The sequence below is a fragment of the Vulpes vulpes genome, chromosome 11 (assembly GCF_048418805.1).
Source record: "Vulpes vulpes isolate BD-2025 chromosome 11, VulVul3, whole genome shotgun sequence".
NCBI lineage: Eukaryota > Metazoa > Chordata > Mammalia > Carnivora > Canidae > Vulpes > Vulpes vulpes.
This window is the reverse complement of record NC_132790.1, coordinates 56497382-56519531: the sequence shown is the minus strand read 5'-3', so window position 1 is coordinate 56519531 and position 22150 is coordinate 56497382. Positions and strand designations below refer to the sequence as shown.

General features: G+C 38.7%; 1 protein-coding gene across 50 annotated transcripts in view; it reads right to left on the bottom strand.

The window, feature by feature from the left end:
* Window positions 1–22150, bottom strand: part of ARPP21 (cAMP regulated phosphoprotein 21) — a 155300-nt gene that overhangs the window by 102333 nt on the left and 30817 nt on the right. For 24 of the 50 annotated variants that reach the window (XM_072726357.1, XM_072726360.1, XM_072726369.1 and 21 more), the window contains exons 2-8: window positions 10695–10868; window positions 8752–8918; window positions 7483–7524; window positions 6613–6702; window positions 2503–2647; window positions 968–1046; window positions 261–320 (exon numbers count right to left, since the gene is read on the bottom strand). In XM_072726357.1, coding sequence (XP_072582458.1) covers window positions 261–320; window positions 968–1046; window positions 2503–2647; window positions 6613–6702; window positions 7483–7524; window positions 8752–8880 — 545 coding nt within the window. In that variant the 5' untranslated portion in view covers window positions 8881–8918; window positions 10695–10868. Of the gene's footprint in view, window positions 1–260; window positions 321–967; window positions 1047–2502; window positions 2648–4537; window positions 6420–6612; window positions 6703–7482; window positions 7525–8751; window positions 8919–10694; window positions 10869–10962; window positions 11133–12263; window positions 12644–22150 lie in introns of those variants that run through there. The other 26 variants (XM_026016416.2, XM_072726359.1, XM_072726368.1 and 23 more) reach the window with 11 other exon arrangements.

Here is a 22150-nt window from a genome sequence, read left to right as displayed (position 1 = left end):
ACAGCTACTCTATGCTAATCAGCAGCCCCCTGTTTATAGTCATTTTGTCAGGAATTTAACAAGCAGGCACACACATGGTCCAAGCAACAATTCCCATCAATATATAGCTTCTAATCCTAATAGCATCTCCATTTAACAAATTGGCAAACATATTAAATAATGTTTTATCTATCCCTAAATCTTTCCAGAATGAATAATTAAATCCAAATACCAAACTAAGACACATCATATAAATTAATCAGCACTGCAATAAAACATACTTGTTGTCACCAATGAAATCAATAATTTCCTGCTCCATTTTCAAGAGTATCATCCTGTCCCTGCAAAAATAAATGTCAAAATGAAAAGGTTTGATGTACTTGCCATTCTCAAAGACCTAAAAAGTTCATTTGCATGTCTGAAAAAGATTGGTTGAACCCATGTGACTATAAATCTTTAATCTAGCTCTTCTCTGGAATATGCAGTCCATATACATGTGATTTCATCCTACTTAAGATTATTTCTCTTCTTGTTTGTTAAGCATTTTGTAATATTGAAACTTCTGTAGTTTTAATGTTAATTAAGACATGTAAGGGATTAAGCCCATAAGACACATCAGATACATTGTATATTTTAAATTAATAGGAAACCAGAGCAAAGCAAAGCCCAATAAGTCAGTAGGGCATAATTGGTTTCTTTAACATTGATTCTAATTCTCTTTCTTTCCTTAATCAGTATCTCTTTGTGACCAGGAAAGCAAAACTTGTGAACTATAATTTATTCTTTGAGTAACTACCCACGAATTAAGACTATCTGTAAACAATAAACATGCAAACTATTAGCAGAAAATAGAAAATATAAGAGAGAGTTTAAGACATTAGAAAAGGTGCCTGCATTTTACAACTTTGTACTTGGAAGTGTTGGACAAATGACTTTGCAGTATTCTACTGGACTCTTCTAAAAATAAGAGGTTCATTTAATAATTTACCTGGAATTATTCTTTAATGTGTTAATCAGAAACTCATGTAAGTCTATGCCAGTAGAATCCGTGTATTCTTGGCTGCAATCTGAAACAAACAGCAGGATGGATTTGTCAGAAATGCTGATAAGGAAGAGGGGGGGAAAGGTTTCCCTCTTGCTGGGTATATTTTAGATAAAGCTATTGGCATGAAGGTACATGTTTCAAAACTAGCAAATCAGCAGTATAACACTAGAATGAAACCCAGATTTTGAGATGGAGGAACCCAGTAGATCCTGAGTGTGGAAAGATTCAGCCGCCACAGGAGGGGCTGTGGGCACAGTAGGGTAGGAGGTGGGTGGGGTGAAATGTCACGTGTTCATTCCCTGCTGTCAATAAGCAAGGCCATGAGCTACACGTGACAGGTACTACCAACCCACAGAGAGAGCTCTCAAGAGTTTGAGATTCTGGGAAACCCTTTTTCTCTTAAAACAGAGAGGGCAAAAAATGAAAGTTCTGTGATAAGACTGTCTAAATACTCATCAGTACAACAGGAGGGCACTGAATATTTCCAAGCCTTTCAAATCTTCTGATGCTGGCTAAAGCTTAATTTCTAAAGCCATCTTAGGAACCTGCACTTCTTTACTCCTGTCACACCTTGGGTTTTAGATATTCAGTAGCAGAAGTAATCATTATAAGCAGATACATGGTTACAGAGCATAATGTAAGCAGACATCATTCCTCAGCTGATCAGATGCCTTGTTCTTTCTCTGTTATTAAAAAAAAAGTCTACTGCAAAGCTATTTATTATGGTATTCTTTATTTTAACATAACTTAGTCTTGTTTTAACCTTTGTTTCATTTTATTTTATTTTTTTTTTGGTTTGATTTTTGTACCACTGTATGTATGGCAACAATCTGAAAAGTCTGGACTATGGATTTGGGGTTTGAGAAGGTATAGCTTTTTTCTTTTCTTGGAAAAAATTTTATTGAAGTAGAGATTATATTTTTTTTAGGTGAGACATAATGTGGTGGGTTATGTGGGTTGCAGAGACCAAATCCATTTGTGGCAGACACAACGTCAATCACATATTCCCATGACATTGACTTATTTACGTCTATGCTTTGGGGACAACATCACTTGTTGGCTGTGAATTGCTAATTCATTATCTGTTTTGTAAGATAAACATGGAAGTTAAGATATAAAACTGAATACCATTACTGTACATCAGCTCAGGTTAATCAGACTAATGAACCTGAGTTAAGAGCAGATTTATACTCAGTCTTTTGTACAAACTTATCATTGAAAACAGAAGACCCAAATGAAAATCCAAAGAAATAAGTGAGCCTAAAAATAACCTTTCTTGATACACAAATAATGACACCATTAACAGAAAGGAAATAGAGTTCACATCTTTTACACACACACACACACACACACGCATACACATATAGAAGTATATGCAGAGTCTGGTGGCAGGTGAATATGTGTGTAAATCGAGGATGTACTCTGTGACTATTTATCTGTCCAAATTCAGTAAGTTAAGGAAACATGTTCACATTCACCTTTTGATAACATTCTGATCTTGGGTTTTTCAGAGGTTTTATCTTTGTTTTTATCCTTTTCTTTTTCTCTTTCTGAATCATCTTTCCTAGATTTATCATCCTCTTGCAGGCTGGGAAAACTGGAAAGCTGTAAATGAATTGATTCCTGTTGGGGAAAAAATATAATAATTTAGGGCCAGATTTAAGACTCTCTGTCTGGTTCCATTTTGCATAGAGGTTATTAAATACAGGAAAATGAAAGCCAGGAGCAGATTTTTTTCTTAAATGGTAAAAAAATTAAACCTGTCAGAAAAATAATTTCCCTTTAGGGTGAATTAAACTTCAGAAGTCAATGGGAGGTCATGAGAAACATCTAGTACTAAAACTTAGCCTCATGAATATTAACTTTAAGCAAGTTACTTTCCCCTGGATCATACCTCTTATTTCCTCTACAGGTTTATTTTTAAACACTTAGGAAACATTTCCTTATCTGTCAGCTTACGTCACAGCCACTGCCATGTCTCAAAAAAAGAAAAAAAAGCCTTTTGAGTTCTTTTTTATAATTCCTTATAAGGAGAAATCTGCACAAACATAGACAGATATTACGAATCATAATTACAGATAGAACAGACATAAAGGCCTTAATAGCCAATTTACAGTAAAAAGTCTGTTTTAGAACCACATCAACAATGATTTCTACTATTTACAAAAACCAAGCTAGGTGCAGGAATCCCGGGTATGGATGATTATCACACCTCGTTTACAAACGCCATTAGTAAGTCATCGTAATATATGGTTAGAATCAGCATTGCCTTTTAGAAAAGGTAGAAAGCAGAAATATATTTCCCATCAATTAAATATAAATAATATTTTAATTTTTGTATCAGTCAGTTCTTTCCAAAATGTAAAATCTCTTGAACTGATGCTTTGTACACTATTGACCATTTACAGTATTGGGACTGGATTCACTTTTATATTTATTTATTTTGTACTGGAAACAGATCACTTTGTTTTAATCCACATATCAGCCATTGGGCTGATAACATGTTCACTGTTTTGAAGAAGAATGAGCCAAATCATAGTTTTTAAAAAGTTTTATAAAAAGCCTATCCTATGATTAAAACTATGACAAATTAACCAACATTAAACCTGCTTTCTCTTATGTAAGAGATCATTTGATGGGAAAGCTTTTTTCTACCAGTAACATTAAAATTTATGATGTGAAAGAAAAATATTCCCAATGACTAATAGTGTTTCTAACTAAACTAATGCTCCTGTACACGTGACTAAAGCAATGCTTGTACCTCCTCAAATTACGGCCATCTTAGGATTCTTAGGGTTCTTGATAAACCTGGCTAATCTAACAAGCATAAAACAAGACCACCAAAACCAAGTTTGTTTTTTAGTTGGGGCTCCATTGTGAACTCCTAGCTGGAATCAAAAGGCACCACAGCTGGAAAGACATATGATAGGGAGGAGGAAATAAATATTTCCTTCTCATGATAAATATTTATCTTAGCTAGATTTCCTGACATCTACGTGTTTATCCTGGCGATGGACAGACACAAAATATGTAAAACTGAGTGTAACTTGATTATAGATTCTTTTGTCATGTGATTTGGGACAGAAATGTCTTAGTCTGCAAAGGTTCAGGCTGATTTTAAGGTTTTGATTTGCTTCTGCTTGCTAAGGAAACAGCTGGAACATTTCTGGTTCAGAAGACACAGTTGGGGGTTGGGGAAGAATCAACTCAATAATTGATCAGGAGGGGAAACTGAGGGCACCAGGCCATCAGAGTGGTTGGTCTCATTGCTTCTTCAAAACCTATTGTATCCCCCAGCCTCTGTCAGTTTGAGTCTACAATCAAAGAGGCCTGGAAGCATAAGTACAAGAGCAGAGGCTAAAAGACATCTTCCACCAAAAAGAAAGAAAAAAAAAAAAAAAAGGACAAACTCACGCCACGTGTGGACAAATACTATTCTCAGAAAAATACCTATCTTTTCTATACGTAAATATATATTCTGGTGTTGAAAGAACACACAAAAGTGCTATAGAGTTGGTAAAAAACAATCTGTTATTTTTTAATATTTTTATTGATATGCTCAATAATAAAATACAAGTGTTAATAAATACATTGGTACAGGATAAGTTTATATCCAACAACAATAAAAGAATGATTCAAGTCACAGTAATACACTGATAGGTAAAGAATATAACATTAGAAAAGCAAAACTCCTTTAACTGAAGGACAGACTGAACCATCAGCTATGGGTCTGAGATCAAGTAATACAGGTAGCAAGAGTTTTTCCCACACAGGAAAATGAAGGCAGTTTTCAAATACTGTGAATATACAAATATTAGGGAAGCAATACAATCCATATACTGTTACTGTATACGTCTGCCAGGGTTCTCTGGGATTCAGTTCCCACATTTTGTAAGTGCCGATGGTACCTAATGAAGGCATTTGCATATAAGCTCAAAGGTCTGCTTCTTTATTCCCTAAAAAGTAACACACCCACTGGCTACCATGTGTGTCTGGGTATTTTCTGTCGGCCGCCTGCTCCCGCCACCCCTGAGCCAGCCAAAAGAGAGGTGTGCGAGTTCTAATTCTTTCCTACACAGCTAGTCTTGGTCACTGAGCTTGAAACCAGCAGGAACAAAGCACCGATTGCATCTTATTTCTCTGTACCAACTGTATGGAGAAACTAGACTTAGGTCCAGAATGGGCACTACATACAGATGATCTCTTAAAAAATTTCCTCCTGGTACCTTGTCAAATGGCATGAGAAGCAGATTAAGTCTCTAAAGGCTGTCCTCCTCTGCCTGGTATTAGGAGTAGGGGACAACTGGGGCATGACTTCTCCCAGAGTCTGTCATTCTGCAGGGTTAACATATATTGTGTGCAGTACATTATAAGCCATCAATCAACATTTAAAAATATAAGCCATGATAGTCACATCATTCCCCCTTTTCAATCTCCATTAGAAATAGAAGCACAAATAAAATGCTGAAGAAAAGCCACACATTTCTCAGAGCCCAAGTAAAATAAAGCTTGTGTATAAAACATAGTGATGGCTAGAGAAAGATAGCTGGTCCATGCCTTACGACATGAGTGGCACGGTCAGAAAATGAAGCTAGGAAAAAAAAATACTCTTAGGACAAAATCTATAAGGTATTTATTTTTGGTCCTTTTAAAGAAAGTGCTCTCAATGCTGTCTGTATCCATGAGAAGAATTTAGAGTATTTCAATTAAAATAAAAAGAGGAAGGCAAACAAGACCAAACAAAAATAATGATATCTTAATCAATTTGCACTCCCCTGGGCTCAGATAAATCATTTTGCTGTTGTCTTGACTTCTCGGATAAAATAAGGAAAATTTCAGCTGCTAGACTATTTTTTATAAAAGCTAATACAATGCCTAAAAGGCAAACAAAAATAAATATGACATGAAGTTCCCATTTGGTCACCAGAGGGTTTTGACAGAATCTGAATTTTCAGGCCCTAATAGTGTTGCTATAAGGAGCAAAAATAAGTGGAAGAACCCACAGTGATATATAATATTAAATTCATATAAATTTAATAATATGAAATCCACCATCACCTCAGATTTCATTTCTGGACAATTTTTCCAGCATTCAGAAATCTCTAACGAAAGCCCATAAAAACATGTCTCCAAAGATTAATGCACCTTAGTCACTATTTCCAAAGTTTCATAAGAGCCAAGAGTTGTGTTTCTTATAGGCAAGTGCATTTTGGGGAAGTGAGAGGTAAGAATCTCCAATAAGGAAGGAGATGGGATGCTTAGGACTATATTTGGTTCAGTCTTATCAAGAGAGAGCCTTTGAGGAAATTCAGCACTACCGTGCTTACTTTTTAAGTTTTTTTTTTTTTTAACTAAATTCTTTTGAATTCCTTTCCATTTGCAGTTTTCAGAGAGTCTGGAAAAAAACAAACGTAATACTCTGTGACAAACCGTTAAGCTAGTTTAGAATGTCTCATAAGCAGAGGATGAAGCCGGAAAACTCTCTTTATTTTTTCTCCCCCAAAACTCTGTGTGATGCCAGACTCAGACTCATGCACACGAAGACAGATCCCATTCATGCAGTTAGTGAAAGTGCCAGGGGGTAATACCTGATCCTGAAGACTTTCCCCTCCTGGTCTGGCTGAGGATTCTTCACAAACGGCAAGACTGCGAGTCAGTTTACCTTTCCCTGCTCCTGACTGGGGAGGGGAAAGAAGAGGCAAGGCAAGGCGAATAAAGACAACAAACAGAAAACATTCTCCGGCTGTCAATTCCTCACCACCCTCCCAGGACCGCCCAAACCAGATTCCTAAAACGAGCTTCAAATTGGCTGCCCCGTGCTGGTGTTGTCTGTCTACACGGGCTTCAAGATTCAGAGCCCCGTGTTGGTGGTGATGCAGGTGGAGGCGATTGTGAATAACGTGGATTTAAGGGGCACCTGTCGCAAATTGTGCCCCTCACATCGGAAACATGTAAAGAAGCAACTGCGGCCATCTTGTGAACACGCAAGGAGAGAAGGATGACAGAAATTCATTTCTACTAAGACTGAGTTTGGGAGGGATCTGATTGAAAAGATGTTTAAGATGGTGAGGAAAGGGACCTAGAATACAGCGGCACCTGTTTACTCCAAGGGAGAAATCAACTGGCCAGACTAACACATCCGCCCCAGATTTTATTTAAAATGAAAACAAAAGAAGCTACTCATTTTGAAAAGCGCTGTCAAATCTGCCGTTGTGAAAACAGGATCAGACACATGCATTTGCGGCTCTGGGAGCCCTACATGCTCTAACTGCAAAGCGTACAGAGAGAGACAGAAAGACAAGTGTAGCGTCAACAGGACCTCGCTGAAAGCAGACAGGGCCAGTGGAGCCAAGATCCACACACGACCACCTGACTGGCAACAAACCTTTTAACCCCCATCTGAAATAAGCAACTGACAGCCATGATATCAGGTCAAGGTGGGATCTCCAGAACCCTACCTTGGATTTTCTTCTTTCTTGGTTCTGAGCTGCCAGCCGCCTCTGTATGTTAGAAACAAAGTCAAACAAACAAACAAACCGTAAACCAACAACCAGGGTGGGTGGGTGGGTGGGGGGGGGGGAGAAAAGAGAGGGAGAGAGAAAGGAAGTGTCATTAGTCCAGAAATCAATAATAACAATAATGTATTATAATCATTGTGGAAGGCTGCCCTGCCCTTTCTCCCTCAAACTTTTGACCTTTTAACTTTAGCTCCTTCTCCTTACAGCAGCAATTGGGTAGGGGGCGCAGGGAAGCCTGCCCTGAAGGCTTTGGACCATTTCGTGGTTATCTGCCTTTGTTCACTGATATACAAAAAGAGTTAACAGTTTGTAGTTTGGTTCAAATAAATCAATACAGGCTATTTGCAAGTAGTTTGTTTTCCCTCTACCAAATCTCTTGCTCTCATAAATCATGGTGTACTTAATCATATCACTCAGTACCGTCAATCATCCCTCAACCCCCCCTTGTACTCCCCCCAACTACCCTTTTCTAGGGCTCGCTCTGGCTCTGGCTCTGTCTCTCTCTCTCTCTCTGATTGTGAATTCTAAGGCTTAGGTTTGTTTGCTAATATGAAGTGGACCTTTGCCTGCCCTCAAAGGTCCACAGAGCTCACATCTTTGATTTTTCTTAGTCTATCATGAGCTAGGTCTTTGGCTTTCCCAGAAATAGCAAATCCATTTTTAAAACTCAGCTAGCCTAAAGCTGCCTCTGGGAGAAACCATTCACAAACTCGTTGAGGTGGTCTGGTAATCACTCTGGAGATGCTGTGCACACATTCAGTCATTAAATACGATCTCTGGTTATTTTATTTATTTATTTATTTTCATTTCAAAGGGCATTTTTCCTTTGGTCAGAAAAAAAGTGATTAATATTTAGGAAAGGAGAGGAATAGGTTTATGGATTTCCTACTCATTTACTAGTCAAACTCTTTTTTTTAAGATTTTATTTATTTATTCGTGAAGACACACAGAGAGAGGCAGAGACATAGGCAGAGGGAGAAGCAGGCCAGTGTGGGAGCCCAATGTGGGCCTCGATCCCCAGACCCCAGAATCATGCCCTGGGCTGAAGGCAGACACTACCATTGAGCCACCCAGGTGCCCCAATACTACTCAAACTCTTAAGTGAAAAAAAAAACAAATGAACAAAGGAACCTTCAAAGTATTCTGCATATGAAAGAAAGGAACTGCGCACAGTGGTGCCAGCCAAAGAGACAGGGTTTCCAAGCTCACCTGCAGTTCCAGCTTCTCCTCTTCGTCCAGGCTCTCGGATTTCACAATGCCATTCTCTGGAGTGGCCGAATCCTGCTCAGTCCCGCCCTCCTCCACTACTGCCCGATTCAGGTCTCCTGGCTCAGACATTCTCCCAGACACAAATTAAAACAACAAGGTGTGATGCCCTACAAGGTTAAGAAGTCAGAACATAAAGTCAGTGCGTGGTGAAGCACTTCCTATTATTCTTGTGGTGTTTCATTTCTCCCTTTGTATTCAAATTCAAACGAGCAACTCAAGCATCTCTGCCAATTTTATACGAAAGGAGAATAATAAGGCAAGATCAAATCCAGTACCCAAGTCAGATGCACGAGGCAGATTCAGCTGCCCTGTCCACACCCCCTCTGCACCCGTACACACACACGTGTGAATACACCTTCCCAGGGAAATGGGTTGACAAGTCTTAAGTGGAGACACAGAACTCCCACACATCTACCAGGCCCTATGCCTCAGGACAAAGTAGAAGAAAAAGAAAAAGAGAGTACTGCTCCAAGTCTTGAAGAGATAACCCTCAGTGGCTGAGTCAAGAGGTGGGATTGGAGTTCTGCTGCATGTCTAAGATGATTCAAAAATTATTTGCAAGTTTCAACCCATAGACAAGCTTTCCTGGGCATACAGAATACTGTGTATTCTAGAAGTAGGGGCAAAATCAATTTAAGAGCTGATAATTCTGTATAAGTACAGGATCTAAATTTGCAATAAACCTTTCGGGCCAACATTTTTCAGGCTTCAAACTGACAGCTACATTATTAAAAGCAAGAGTGCTCTCCTGAGCTCCTGCCAGTTGCTGGTGCTGCACAGAGCCTGTGGAAGGAAGTCTCTGGCAGGCAGCTCTAATGAAGCTATAGCCACTGAACCCCGCTACTATAGACTCACAGTGTACTACTACACAGACACTGGAAATGGCTTTTCAAAGTTAAAGCCTGTTATTATTTTTTTCTCCCTACCTCCGTACAACCCCTGACACTTCCCCTCCTGATATGCTGTCAAATAAGATTCATGAATAATTTAGCATTTACTTCCTCCTCAGTTTTTTTTTTTAAGATGAGAGAGGGGAAAAAAAGAGAAAGGAAAGAAATACAGAAGGAATGAAGGAAGGAAAAAGAAGAGAAAGAGAAAAAGGAATTGACATTGTGAAAGTCAGTTCTTCTGACCTAGAAAGTCAGTTCTTCCACAGAAATTCCCAAACAATGACTGTCCTCTTCCCAGTCATTACAACAGTAACGATTATTGGACAAATCAGGGCTATGTGTGTTTGGGAGTGTTTAATCACCATTTACTAACTCAGTAACTTTATTTCCAACTGGATATAAGAAGCATAAGAAAAATCTAAACCACAGCAATTTCTGTTGCAAATTTAATAAGATCTACCATGACAGAACAGATGGTATCTAATGTTATCTTAAAAAAAAAAAAAATGCAGGCTTACTTGGCAAAGGATTATGGGAACATAAAAGGAAGAGTTTTCTAAAGGATGGTGGCTCGAGTCTGTGAGTTACTAGTGAGCAATGCTTTTAAGTGTGGGGAGATTTGAGGATATTCCATTCAGTGTATTCAGATAGATTCCTCATATTTCGGTGACACTGGCTGGGTTATGTGTGTAGTTAACAAAGGTTCTGTTTCTCCATGGCTAACAGCCTGTTTCTCAATGTATTGGGTAGAGGGAGGAGATGGGACTTCTGTTGCCCTGTCTTCAAAGCATTTCAGCACAAAAGCAGATTGTGACTAGATTTAAAATGAAATGAACAAATTGAGCTCTAATTTTATCAACTATAAGCCAGTTGAGTCCCTGCTATAGATCCGGTCTGTTTTGGTTACACTGAATGACCTCTTCTATGCAAACAGGCACATTTATATAATAACAAAATACAGATGAGATGACAGCCAGACAACAAGGCCTTTACCTTTCGTGCAGAATTCCTGCTGTAGGTCTTGGCGACTTACTAGCGGCTTCTGTCGTTCTACACCGGGAAAATCCACACAATCGATCAGAGACAACTGGAGTCCCATGTCCCCATTAACAGTTCAGAATGCCCATCTCCATGCGATTCCCTTACACAGTTTGACACATCATCAACCTGAAAAAAGATGAAAAGTCAATAACAATAATTGCAATAGTCATGGTAGGGTGAAGGACCAAATAAATAAGACCAGATTTTGAACACTAATGACCAGCTTCCAGCAAATCACGTTCACAGCTTGATCCAGCCCCACCTGTCTCGGGCTGCCTGCTTCTTCTCTAATGAAGGCTACAGCCCGGCTGTTCAAGTCAGAGCGGCACCCACGCAGGGAGCTAAAATTAACAATTGCATTATGCACTGAAGATTACTCACTTCAATTTTAACCTTTTTTAGTGAAATCTCGCACTTTGTAGTTAAAAAAAAAAACAAAAAAAAAAAAACAAGCCTGTGTGTTTGCCTCAATGAGAATCCAGATCACCTATGCGCTAAAAAAGCCTTGCCTCCTTTTTTTTAACCAAAGTCTTTGTTTTCATTATAGATTAATATAATATACTTTAATGCTCTTTCTGAGACTCCTTTCTTTAGGAAAGTTATCCTAATGAGGCATATTAAAAGATTTCAATTTAACGGGCATTATCTATAAAAGTGAACAAAAAAAAAAGAAAAAAGAAAACTTTCAGAAGGGCATGGCTGAGGGAGCGTTTTCTTCCTCACTTACAGTTTGGAAAGAGTTCCTAATATTCTCACTGGGCAGTGAACGGGGTCCCCCCATTCCCCTCCCTCCCCATCAGGATTGTCACCACCAGCTGGGCATTCTGCTTGACAGCACAGAAAGACTGTCAGAGGGATTCAACAGATTTGCAAACTTTGAGCTTGTTGAAAAGAATCCATGCTATAATGTGCACTTTCTTTTTCTCACAACTCCTACCGGAGCAGCGGCAAAGACAGCTTGAATGCAAACAGAGATGGATTCCTAATAATATTTGCCAAAACCAAGCGGTATCTCTCCCTTCTACTGCAACTCTAGGGCACACCTGCTAAATCCACCAGCATGCATACCTCTCCCATCACACACCCATCTTTGCAAACACTAAATGACTCTCAGTTATTTTGTCTGCAGTTGAAAAACACTCTCTGCCTCCCCCTTCTGCCCCCCTCCCTAGTTTAAATGAGCACAGCCGGTTCCTCACCGGATTTTACTGTGGTTATATTAACAACATATTGGATTACAACACCATTTGTTGTGCAAGAGAGAAACAACTGTTGAAGATGCGATCACTAATATAGTCAATAATTTCTAGCTATGACAGATAAGCGAACATGCATTGAGGACAAAAATGGGTTGCTAATCAACAGTCATTTTAATTTTTCGATTTTGACCAGTTTCACCACAGCTACTATGACTAACATTTGATATTAAATAGAAGTCAACATGTCTTAAAATTACGATCTATTTAAGTAACCAGTCCATTATCTAATATGTCGAAGAATAGGCACCAGTGATGAAATTACCACATGCTTTTTGGATTCTGTTTTCCTGTTCCCAAAGAAAATGAAGTTATCAAAGATCACCGAAATCTTTTTGTCTTCTTTCTCTGATCCTCATATTTGTACAGTGGCATTTAATCCAGCAGGCGAATGGCAATGCAGTTTTCAAATCTAAGCCTTAGATGCATTATTCCAGCCCCAGTAGGTGGATGCAAGATATAATTCTTTCCATGAAGAAAAAGGAAGAACAAACTGATATTCACGTAACCAACTCAGAGCGTGAACAGCCTGGATACATGTGTGTACGTAATTACCAGGACACGTTTTGAAATAGCACTGAGCTCTAAAGTCAGCGAGGTATTATTCTTGCATGCCTGAATCATAAAGTCATCATCTACTGAGATAAAAGGGAATATGGGCATATGGGAATGAGCAGAAAGGAACATATGGATCACAAATATTTTTGTAACTGATTAAAATTGTTCTCTTTGCTAAGAAAGCAGTGCCAGGAAATCAACCCTACTCCAGCTCTCTGTCCGCCAAACTACCCGACTCTTCCACTGCTATTTAATCTTAATCTGTTTAAATTTTTTCCCATGTTCACAAAAAGGCAAAATTATTTTTAACAAATATCTTTTATCCGACATTTGATTAATGGATATACTGGCCAATTTTTAATTGCTATAGTGGGAGGGGTGGAGGGAGCAAAAGGAGACCGTATACAAATGCACAAAATAAAAGTTACTGTAGTTCTTTCAGTGGAAACAATATTTTAATCATAATTTAAGGGATAAGTATTTCTTTAGCAAAGGCAGTCAATCGCTTGCAAACAAGCTATAGGAAATTGATCAGCAGCACTATCAACTGTTTACGATGAGGAAAATAAGTAAAAGCACTACCACTTCTCATTATATTTATGTTATCTCTTCTCGAGGTTACTTTACAGTTGAAAAAAGGAGCAATTGTGGGATCATGGGGATGAGAAAGCCAGGGAAAGGGGAGCAAGGCACAATGCTGGACTGTCACGTGGAGAAAACTCAGGATTAGGTTCAAATTCCAGGAGTGATTTAGTTCTCAGTGGATATCTAAAATGGGAAATTAAAGTTGAATTCTATTAGCAAGTTGGGAAGGTCACTTTATTAGTCACTTTCCTCATAATCCCTTCAGTAAAAATGAACACAGGATGACTAATCTTATACTAAGTCAATATAGGTAATGCATGATGAAATGCTACAATCAACATGTATTTATTTGAACAATTGAAATATTTCTCCCCTAATGTATTGCTCCTTCTTCTTTTACTTTTTTCTTTTTTTTTTAAGCTGATCAAAGTTCTGCAAATGTATGCCACTTATAAATTGTGGTAATATAATTTGTCAACTGGCTGTGTGAGATTTTACCGTGACACCTTAGAAACTAAAGGTATATTCTATTGTCAAAACAGTTACTCTGTTAATGCTTTAAAATATTCTGAGTATGTAAAATTAAGTTTAAAGAGTAAAAAAAAAATTGGAAGGTGATCCTTTCAGAAATGAGATCCAATATGGGATGAACAGGGTATATATACTAACATCTTCAGTAAGTTGGAAATTTTCCCAGGGTGACAAAACCATCAATAACAAATTTTCACATAAGTTTCATTTCCCCCCAAAAAAATTTTCTTTATCAATACAAGAAATGGTCAACCAGGAGGTCTATCCTTTAATTAAACTCTTTGGTCAACCCCATGCACAGGCATTCTATAAGATTCTTGAATTATTCTTGCAAATACCAAAATAACCAGACAATTGTTTTGTAGAAAGACCCTAGGGGCATGTTTAAGAAAAGGAATTTTCATACTAGGGTTTTAGGGGTAAAAATATTTTACTGAATATTCTTATTTGAATTTTTAAAAAAATTTATTTATTCATGAGACACAGAGAAAGAGGCAGAGACACAGGCAGAGGGAGAAGCAGGCTCCCCGATAAGCAGGGACTCGATCTCAGGACTCCGGGATCATGACCTGAGCCAAAGGCAGATGCTCAACCACTGAGTCACCTAGGTGCCCCTCTTATTTGAATTTTAAGAGCTTTGCAGCTTGTAAACATGTAGTAGATCATATGTAGAATATCACGTTTTCTTCTTTAACCGGTATAATAAACTAAATGCTAACATAACTTAGATCAACATTTAGCAAAATTCCAATAATGAGCATAACTGATGTCACAGTTTTGGACATAAGAACAGCCCCACAATAATCACAAGTGCCTTTAAAACAAGAGAGGTCTGATCTCCGTAAAAACAGCCAATGGAAAAAAGCCGATGTTTCCATTCTTCATTCTTATAACAAGTCTTATGGAACGTGTACCATGTGCAAGGGTGTTCTACATTATGATAGGGTATTCAAGTCAAGTAATACAATCTCAACAAAACACTTTTTTTTCTAAAAATACAAAAGAAAAGTTAAATACTTCTAATGGATCCACATGAGAAATTTTAAGTATTTAAGTAATTTTATTTTCACCATCCACTTTGTGATTATTCATGCAGTGGAAAAGAAAGATGATTTTTGCTTTTATAATTCTTAAATATTTCCTTAGTGTATCTCAAAGGCAGGAAACATAAATTTGGGAAAGGAGTCTAATGCACTGGATCCCAGAGTAAGTATTTGGAAATCCCCAAAGAATGAACAAATTGATGAAAGTAATGACATGAAATGTAGCTGGGGCTGATAGAAGATTTTACATTTGGGTTCCAGAAAAACAGGTTACATCACTTAGAATTTTTAGCTTAGACATGAGAAGACTTAGAAAGGACATCATAGCTATTTTCAAGTGCTTAAGGAATATTCAGAGAAAGAGAAATTAGCCTTGGTCTTCCTCCAAAATTTAGAACTAGGAAAAAAAAAGAAAAAAATAGAACCTACCTTTTTAAACATAGAACTACCATATGACCCAGTACTTCAACTCCTAGATGTATATCCAAAAGGACTGACCAGATATTTGTATTTGTATACCAGTATTCATGGCAAAATTACTTCTAACAGCCAAAACGTTCAAAACAACCCAAGCGTCTATTGACAGATGAATGGATAAACAGAATGCACTATACACATGCAATGGGATATTACTCAGCCTTAGAAAGGAACAGAATCCAGATACATGCTACAACATGGATAGACTATGAAAACATTTTGACCCAGACACAGAACAAATATTGTATGATTCCACTTATATAAAGTATGTAGAATAGGCCAGCCCATAGAAACAGAGAGTAGATGTTTTTAGGGGATGGAGGTAAGGAGGAAAGGAGTTGCTATTTAATTCGTACAGAGTTTTTTGAGAGATGATGAAAAAGTTGTGGGTATAGATGTGGTAATGGTTATGCAACACTGTGAATGCATTTAATGTCACTAAATTCTACATTTAGGAAAGGTTAAAATGACAAATATGATATTATGTATATTTTGTTGCAATGAAAAAGAAACTACAAAACCTTTTTCTTCCTGAATATGATATAAATCACAAGTAAACAAATCAATATACATACAAAGGCATCAAAGGCAGAAAATGACAGTACAAGAGGAGGAACTATCATTCTACTTTACAAATTTCCTCTGATGTATTAATAATATATACATGTAAAGATGGGTTCTGTGGATATAAGCCGCCCAGGTTTGTACTCGTCTGACATAGATACCCAATAAATGGGACCATCGTCACCATATCACCATCTTAGCAGTCTTGTTTTTGGCAAGATAAGCTTTGCTATTTAATTTATTTTATCCAATGTGGACATTCCAAGAATAAAGAGGATAGGATGTTTCTTCTCGTGGAAGGTTCTGCCAGAATCAATGTGTGCGTGGCCAATGTGTTTTCACCCATACCAGGTAACAGACACTGCTTCTAACTGAAAAAAACAATTCTGGGCACATTCTCAGTGTAATGCAGACATGGGGACTGTCAATAATTTGGATGAGAGAGCTGGATGTAACAAAGCAGCTGGTCAGTGGGAGCTGGTCATGTCAGGGACTCATTTTTTGCTTATTTTTTATTGTAGAAAAGGAGAATTTTCTGACCAAAATCAATGCCGCAGAGAACAGCGCTAATAACCCTACTGCCATAATTGAAAATAATCCAAGACTCTGAGAAAGCATTGAGGATGATATGGGCCTTACTGTGTGACCACTGGGACTGGGACTATTCTTGGAGATTTTAAATAGTCTCAACTTTCACAATCCATACCAACTAATCACCACCTTTATTTCCTATCCCATCTTAGAGCCTAGAATGATTTATCCATTTACAAGGTAATATCATCTATCTCTTAGGTCCGATCTTAAAGAAAAAAAAAAATGTGCAAGTACCCAGAGACCCACAGCACTGCAAAGACTCTTGATATCAGCCAGTCTAGCCCACATTCCATCAGTGACCTGGGCAAGATCCACAAAAATATAGTGACCGGGTGGGGTTGAAAACACTGTCATTTTGATTGGGGATCAGAGCTCTTGTTAATTCCGTGTTCCTCTAGGGACGACTCTCTTAGAAATCTAGACCAGGCTCACCTAATCTATGCAATTAATTTTCAGGATAGTGTAAGAGAGACCAATAGATTGTTTTTCACTAGACCACTATCTTCCTTCCTCTCACAGGAGCCAGTAAATACTGCACAGAAATTGCACAAATACAATTGCACAAATACAGCGTCTGATGATGGTGTTTCTTCTGATTTTATCCCTAATATTACATGGACATATGTAGTTTTCTAGACATTTTTCTTAGTCTTTCTCTTTTAGAATCCTAAAAGCTCATAAACCGTAATTATCAGAATGACCTAAAGTTATCTGCTAGCTATCTGCCCAATTTCCTCCTTCTACTTGTAGAACTCACAGTACCCATCTTTCCAGAAGCCATACAGGAAATCGCATGCCTGCAGGATTCTCAGATAAAGTGTGCTCAGGGTTTGCAGGAAGGCATTATAAATTTTTAATGTGGAACAATTAATTAGAATCTATACTGGTGCCAGAACACATGTAACCTTTAGAAATTAATGTCTCCCTCCCTGATCTTCAGGCAAAAAAATCAGGATCTTAGACTTGAGGAGTTGCCTTGTAATTCCAAGTATAACTAAAACACAATTTTTATGAACTTAAATAACACTGCTGGGATCTTGTTGATGATGATACCATGTAACTTTGCCAAAACAAAAATGTTCCTAAATAATTAGATTTTCCAGAAATCCCACTGAGTTACACACTCATCCTACATATTTCTCTCAATATCCCTGTACTGTGATCTTCTACAACAGGCCATCCTATTTTAGGGATTTGGGGGTGATCAACTGAAATGGTACTCTTGCTTGGGTGTTATTCATCTCACAGGTGCTCAAACATCCATATCCTAAATTCAGTCCAGTTCAATACGGTATTCAAAAATGTCCTCTTTTGGAGGATCTTGAGGCCAAGAAAATAATCCATTATCTATTTTCAGTTATTTGTACTGGAGATACCCTGTAATGGAGTGAGGATTTGTCATAAAATGCACATTTTCAACTCTGGCTTAACAGATTCAAAATTATAAAAATTCATCATGAAGCAAATAGGCACTTCAAAAAAAGAGAGGGGAGAAATATTAATTTTATTCAGCACATGTGACATGAACTCTTCTCCTTCATTCCTACAAGAAGTAAAAGAAGCATCTGTCACTTCAGAAACAATGAAATTTAACAAATGTGACGCAATGATAGGTGGCAGAGTGGGAGTCATTAAATGTTTGAGTCATTAAAATCTTTCTTGCAGAAGAGAAGAAAGGAAGAGACATGTAGATAAAATGAATAAAAGCAAAGATAAATTGATAAATTGTTACTCTGTCAGATGTTTGAAATGACCATAAAATTCATGTTTTTCCCAAATGTAAATTAGGAAAAATAAGAGGTTTTCACTGCAATGGTATCTTTGCTTTTCCTTATGTCAACATGTAGTGTTTGGTACTATAGATTATGAATATTTCACACCTTAATGTTGCTTTTTCAGAATTATCATTAGCTAACATCGTTACCAAACCTAATCAAAAGGATTAACACAAGAGTTTAAATTACCCACCCACGATTTCACCTCTGCCTCCCCCGCACCCCCAGCCCACAGCAGAAGAATAAAAAGGTTTTCCAAGGGAGGGAGGAAAGCAATCAAAGGGTGCTTCCCCAAAATAAAATGCTGAAATGTCCTAAGGTCTTTAGGGTCTCTGATTGCCGGACAGGCGTGTTCTATTCCCAAAAGGGAAGTAGAGAAGCAGGAGGGAGAGATGTAGCAGAAACGGATGAATGCTGCCATCCTAAGTACAGCATGGGGAATTTCAGGAGACTCAGGCACAGAGGGAATTTCTACTTATGGAGGGTACCACCTCTCTGGGCTTCATTGTGTGTTAGCATCCTAACAGCAAGCTCTTTCAACAGAATCAAAAACCCCACCAACAAATGTTTTTCTTGAGTATTTACTTTGACATGGATAATTTTGGCCTGTTTTCCCTAGATTATGACATTTTGTCCTCATATCAACCACCCCATTCATTGCCAGCCTATCACAGGGAAGACAGCAAGCTGCCTACTTGTCCTGTTTCTTAAGTGTGAAGTCAGCTGGTTGTTGACTCCTTCAATCATTGAATCTCCCAGGTCTTAGAAATGCAAATAAGTCATTTTTTAACAAGGCTCCCTATTTGAATCAAGTACTAAAAATCACTCTCCCCCCACTATTACATAAGTAGCACAGTGGTAGAGATTTCTGCTTGTTTAAGTCTACTTCTAGATTAACTTCAGTGCTATGAACAATGCCTGGCATGGAGTAGGGCTTGCTGCCTCAGTGAAGGAAAAGAAGCTCCAGATCTGTCTGCATTCTAATCAGTGATGACTGGGGGACTTTTCTGGGTTTCTGCTTTCTCCACCTAAAAGCCAAGGCATCTAATCACTCAGAGACCTACTTATCAATATGGTAAGGGTTAAGGTACTAAAAGGTAAAAGACAAAACCATGACATGTTTCTGAATGTATGGATCTCAAGACGATTCCTGTCTGGCTTTGCTCTGATAGCGAGCCTATGCACTGGAGAGAGAGCATGGGAGCTTATTTATTGAGCATCTACTGCATGGGACATTCCATGACCTGCTGGATAGGATACCAGAGAAAGGAAAGAAATTATCCTGGACCCGAAGGAATTACCAATCTACCTAGAGAATTCGACTGACAAGAGATTTGAGAGCAAAGCAACCCAGACTAAAGCATTTAACACAAACGACATACACACAGTACAAGGTTTTTTCAGTCTTCTGTTCTCAAAGGATGATTTTGACAGCAATCTTAAGGGAACCAGTAGATACAATTAACAGAAAGCCGTCAAAGACATTTTTCCTAAAGATAAAAAGAAAATGTTGGTCCCCTGAATGGAAGATACACATGGCAGGCAAGTTTCTTCAGGCTGTTGGTAGAAGTTTCTAAGTTTTCTTGAGAAGAGTGATGGCATCAATCAAATGCATACTTATCATAAGTCAGCTGGCCTTGCTCACATTTCCAGGCTAATGGGGTTATAGCAGTAGTGCCTCTCATCTCTTCTGAATCTATCTACCTCTTTGACTGATGACATGAGGTTTCCGTGAGTGCTCCCCCTACCGAGCTCCCACCCAAATATCACGACGCCTCTCAGGATGAAGTGGTGTGCACTTCAGGTGCAGTGGCATTCACACCACAAAGAAGATGATCCATCTCCACCGCATGTGCCAGCTCTGCCCCCTTCTCCAATGCAAGAGCTTTTGACTTTTCCTGTTGTGTTTTTCCCTTCTCTATACCACCTAACATAGTTCTACACAAAATCACGCAGTGACAACCCTACAAACCCAGTCGTGAAAACTAAAAAGCCACTGTGCTGAGGTCAACACATTTGCTAGCGAAGAATAGAAGTGCCTGATACGTATTTCCTGCTAGCCCCAGACTTCCATAAGAAGATGCCCCTAAAAGACTGGGTAAATGAATGCCTTTGACACTGGCATGTTTTGGGTTCCAATGGGTGGCAACATTGTGTTAGAATTTTTCCTCACCACAATTAAATCTCTAGAAAGCCTATTTCAAAGGGCAATGTAGGTGAGCAACTGCAAAACCACCACAGGACAGGTGTGCGTTCAGCATCTCAAGTGCTGAAGAAGTGGTAAAAGTGCTTCAGATGATGCCTCCTCTTCTGGAGGACAGAAAAGCAGTCAGCAAGGGGAAGGAACGATTTATCTACATAGAGAGGCAGAGACTCGGGTGGAACAAATGTATAAGAAATGAAAACCAACATGCAAGACAGTGTCTCCAAGCTTTTATTTCTAAGCCACCAAGAGTTTGGCTTGATCTAGATCCTGCTCTAAATATAAGCATTCTGAAGAAATGTTGTAGATGACTAATGTGGCCACTGGAATGTATCTTGGACTGGTGATGTGCTTAACTCACAGCAGAAATGTGATCCACACCAGTTTGTTTAAAGGAGAAGTGGGTATTTTCAGGAAACTTACAACCTAGAGTCTGCATTTTTGTGGTGCCCAGGGCAGCCAGGAGACGTATGAACTGGTGTGTGCCTGCTTGTGTTGGGTGGGACTCCAGCTCTAGGGCCATCTGTGACAATGCTTTTTGGACCCCAGATGCTACACTTGGAAAGTACATGTGGTTGGTCCTTTGAAAGAGATGGGCTGCAGTTTAAAGCTGGCTTGCCTGCGGCCACTCAATGTAAGAACTGCAATCACATGAAAGGCTAGTCAGACACAATGCTGTCTCCCTGCTTCTCCCTGTCCCAACCTCATGCAAAGTTTTTATTATTTTTTTAACAAAATGTTTTCACTTAAAGGGACAGTTAAAAGTTAGAGTTAGTTGCATTCATTCAAGACTACAAGCATTTGCAGGTGAATACCTTCTCCTTTGATGGACTCTCCTACCTTGGATGTTCCCTGTACAAACCTTCTGACAAGACCCTTTAACCCTGAGAAACCCACATCAAGGCAAATGGGCTTTTTGCTCTTTTAAATTCTCTATATTTTTAAATATCTAATAGATTTTGATAGACTTATAAAAATATGAGCTTTCACAAGCTCTGTGAGATATTACAGCCTGCTAGGGTTAGCCATTGATGAAGAAAGAGAACAAAATAGGTTCTCAAACCACGCTATGTGAAAGAACTGGCAGAAATGATCAATGCAATTCAAAAGACACATGAGCAGTCTCAACACAAGAGTTGAGAGATGTCAGCGTGTGGTCCCAGGGCTGACTGTTCCTGTGACTCTTGAGTTGTTTGCAGGAATTCCCAAGGCCATGGGAAGACTGAAGATTTGGGGTCATTTTATTTATGGATTCTATAATGCCTAAGCTAAGACCCTTCAGGGGGTTATCCATGCTATACATGTGTCGTATCATTAAAATGAAATAGTCTTGAAGCTTACTTGCTTTCTAGGCATTTCAATAGAAGAACACTGCTAGGGACCTGACGCAAATTGACATTTCTATAAGGCATGAGGCTATCTCACCCACTTCAGTGTCTCTGCTAGGCAACCTTGCACTTAAAAAATCAAATGGAGGGGATCCCTGGATGGCGCAGTGGTTTAGCGCCTGCCTTTGGCCAGGGGCGTGATCCTGGAGACCCGGGATTGAATCCCACGTCGGGCTCCCAGTGCATGGAGCCTGCTTCTCCCTCCGTCTGTGTCTCTGCCTCTCTCTCTCTCTCTCTGTGACTATCATAAATAATAAATAAAATTTAAAAAAATCAAATGGATATAGCATCTCTACAACAAAGTAGGCCAGCCTGATCCCTAGAATGAGGCTGGAAATTGGTATCGCACCAAAGAACGAAAACATACGTGAATTCAGTTATTAAAAGTTTGCAAGAATGTACATCCGGGCTACAGATTGGAAATGCCAGGCTGA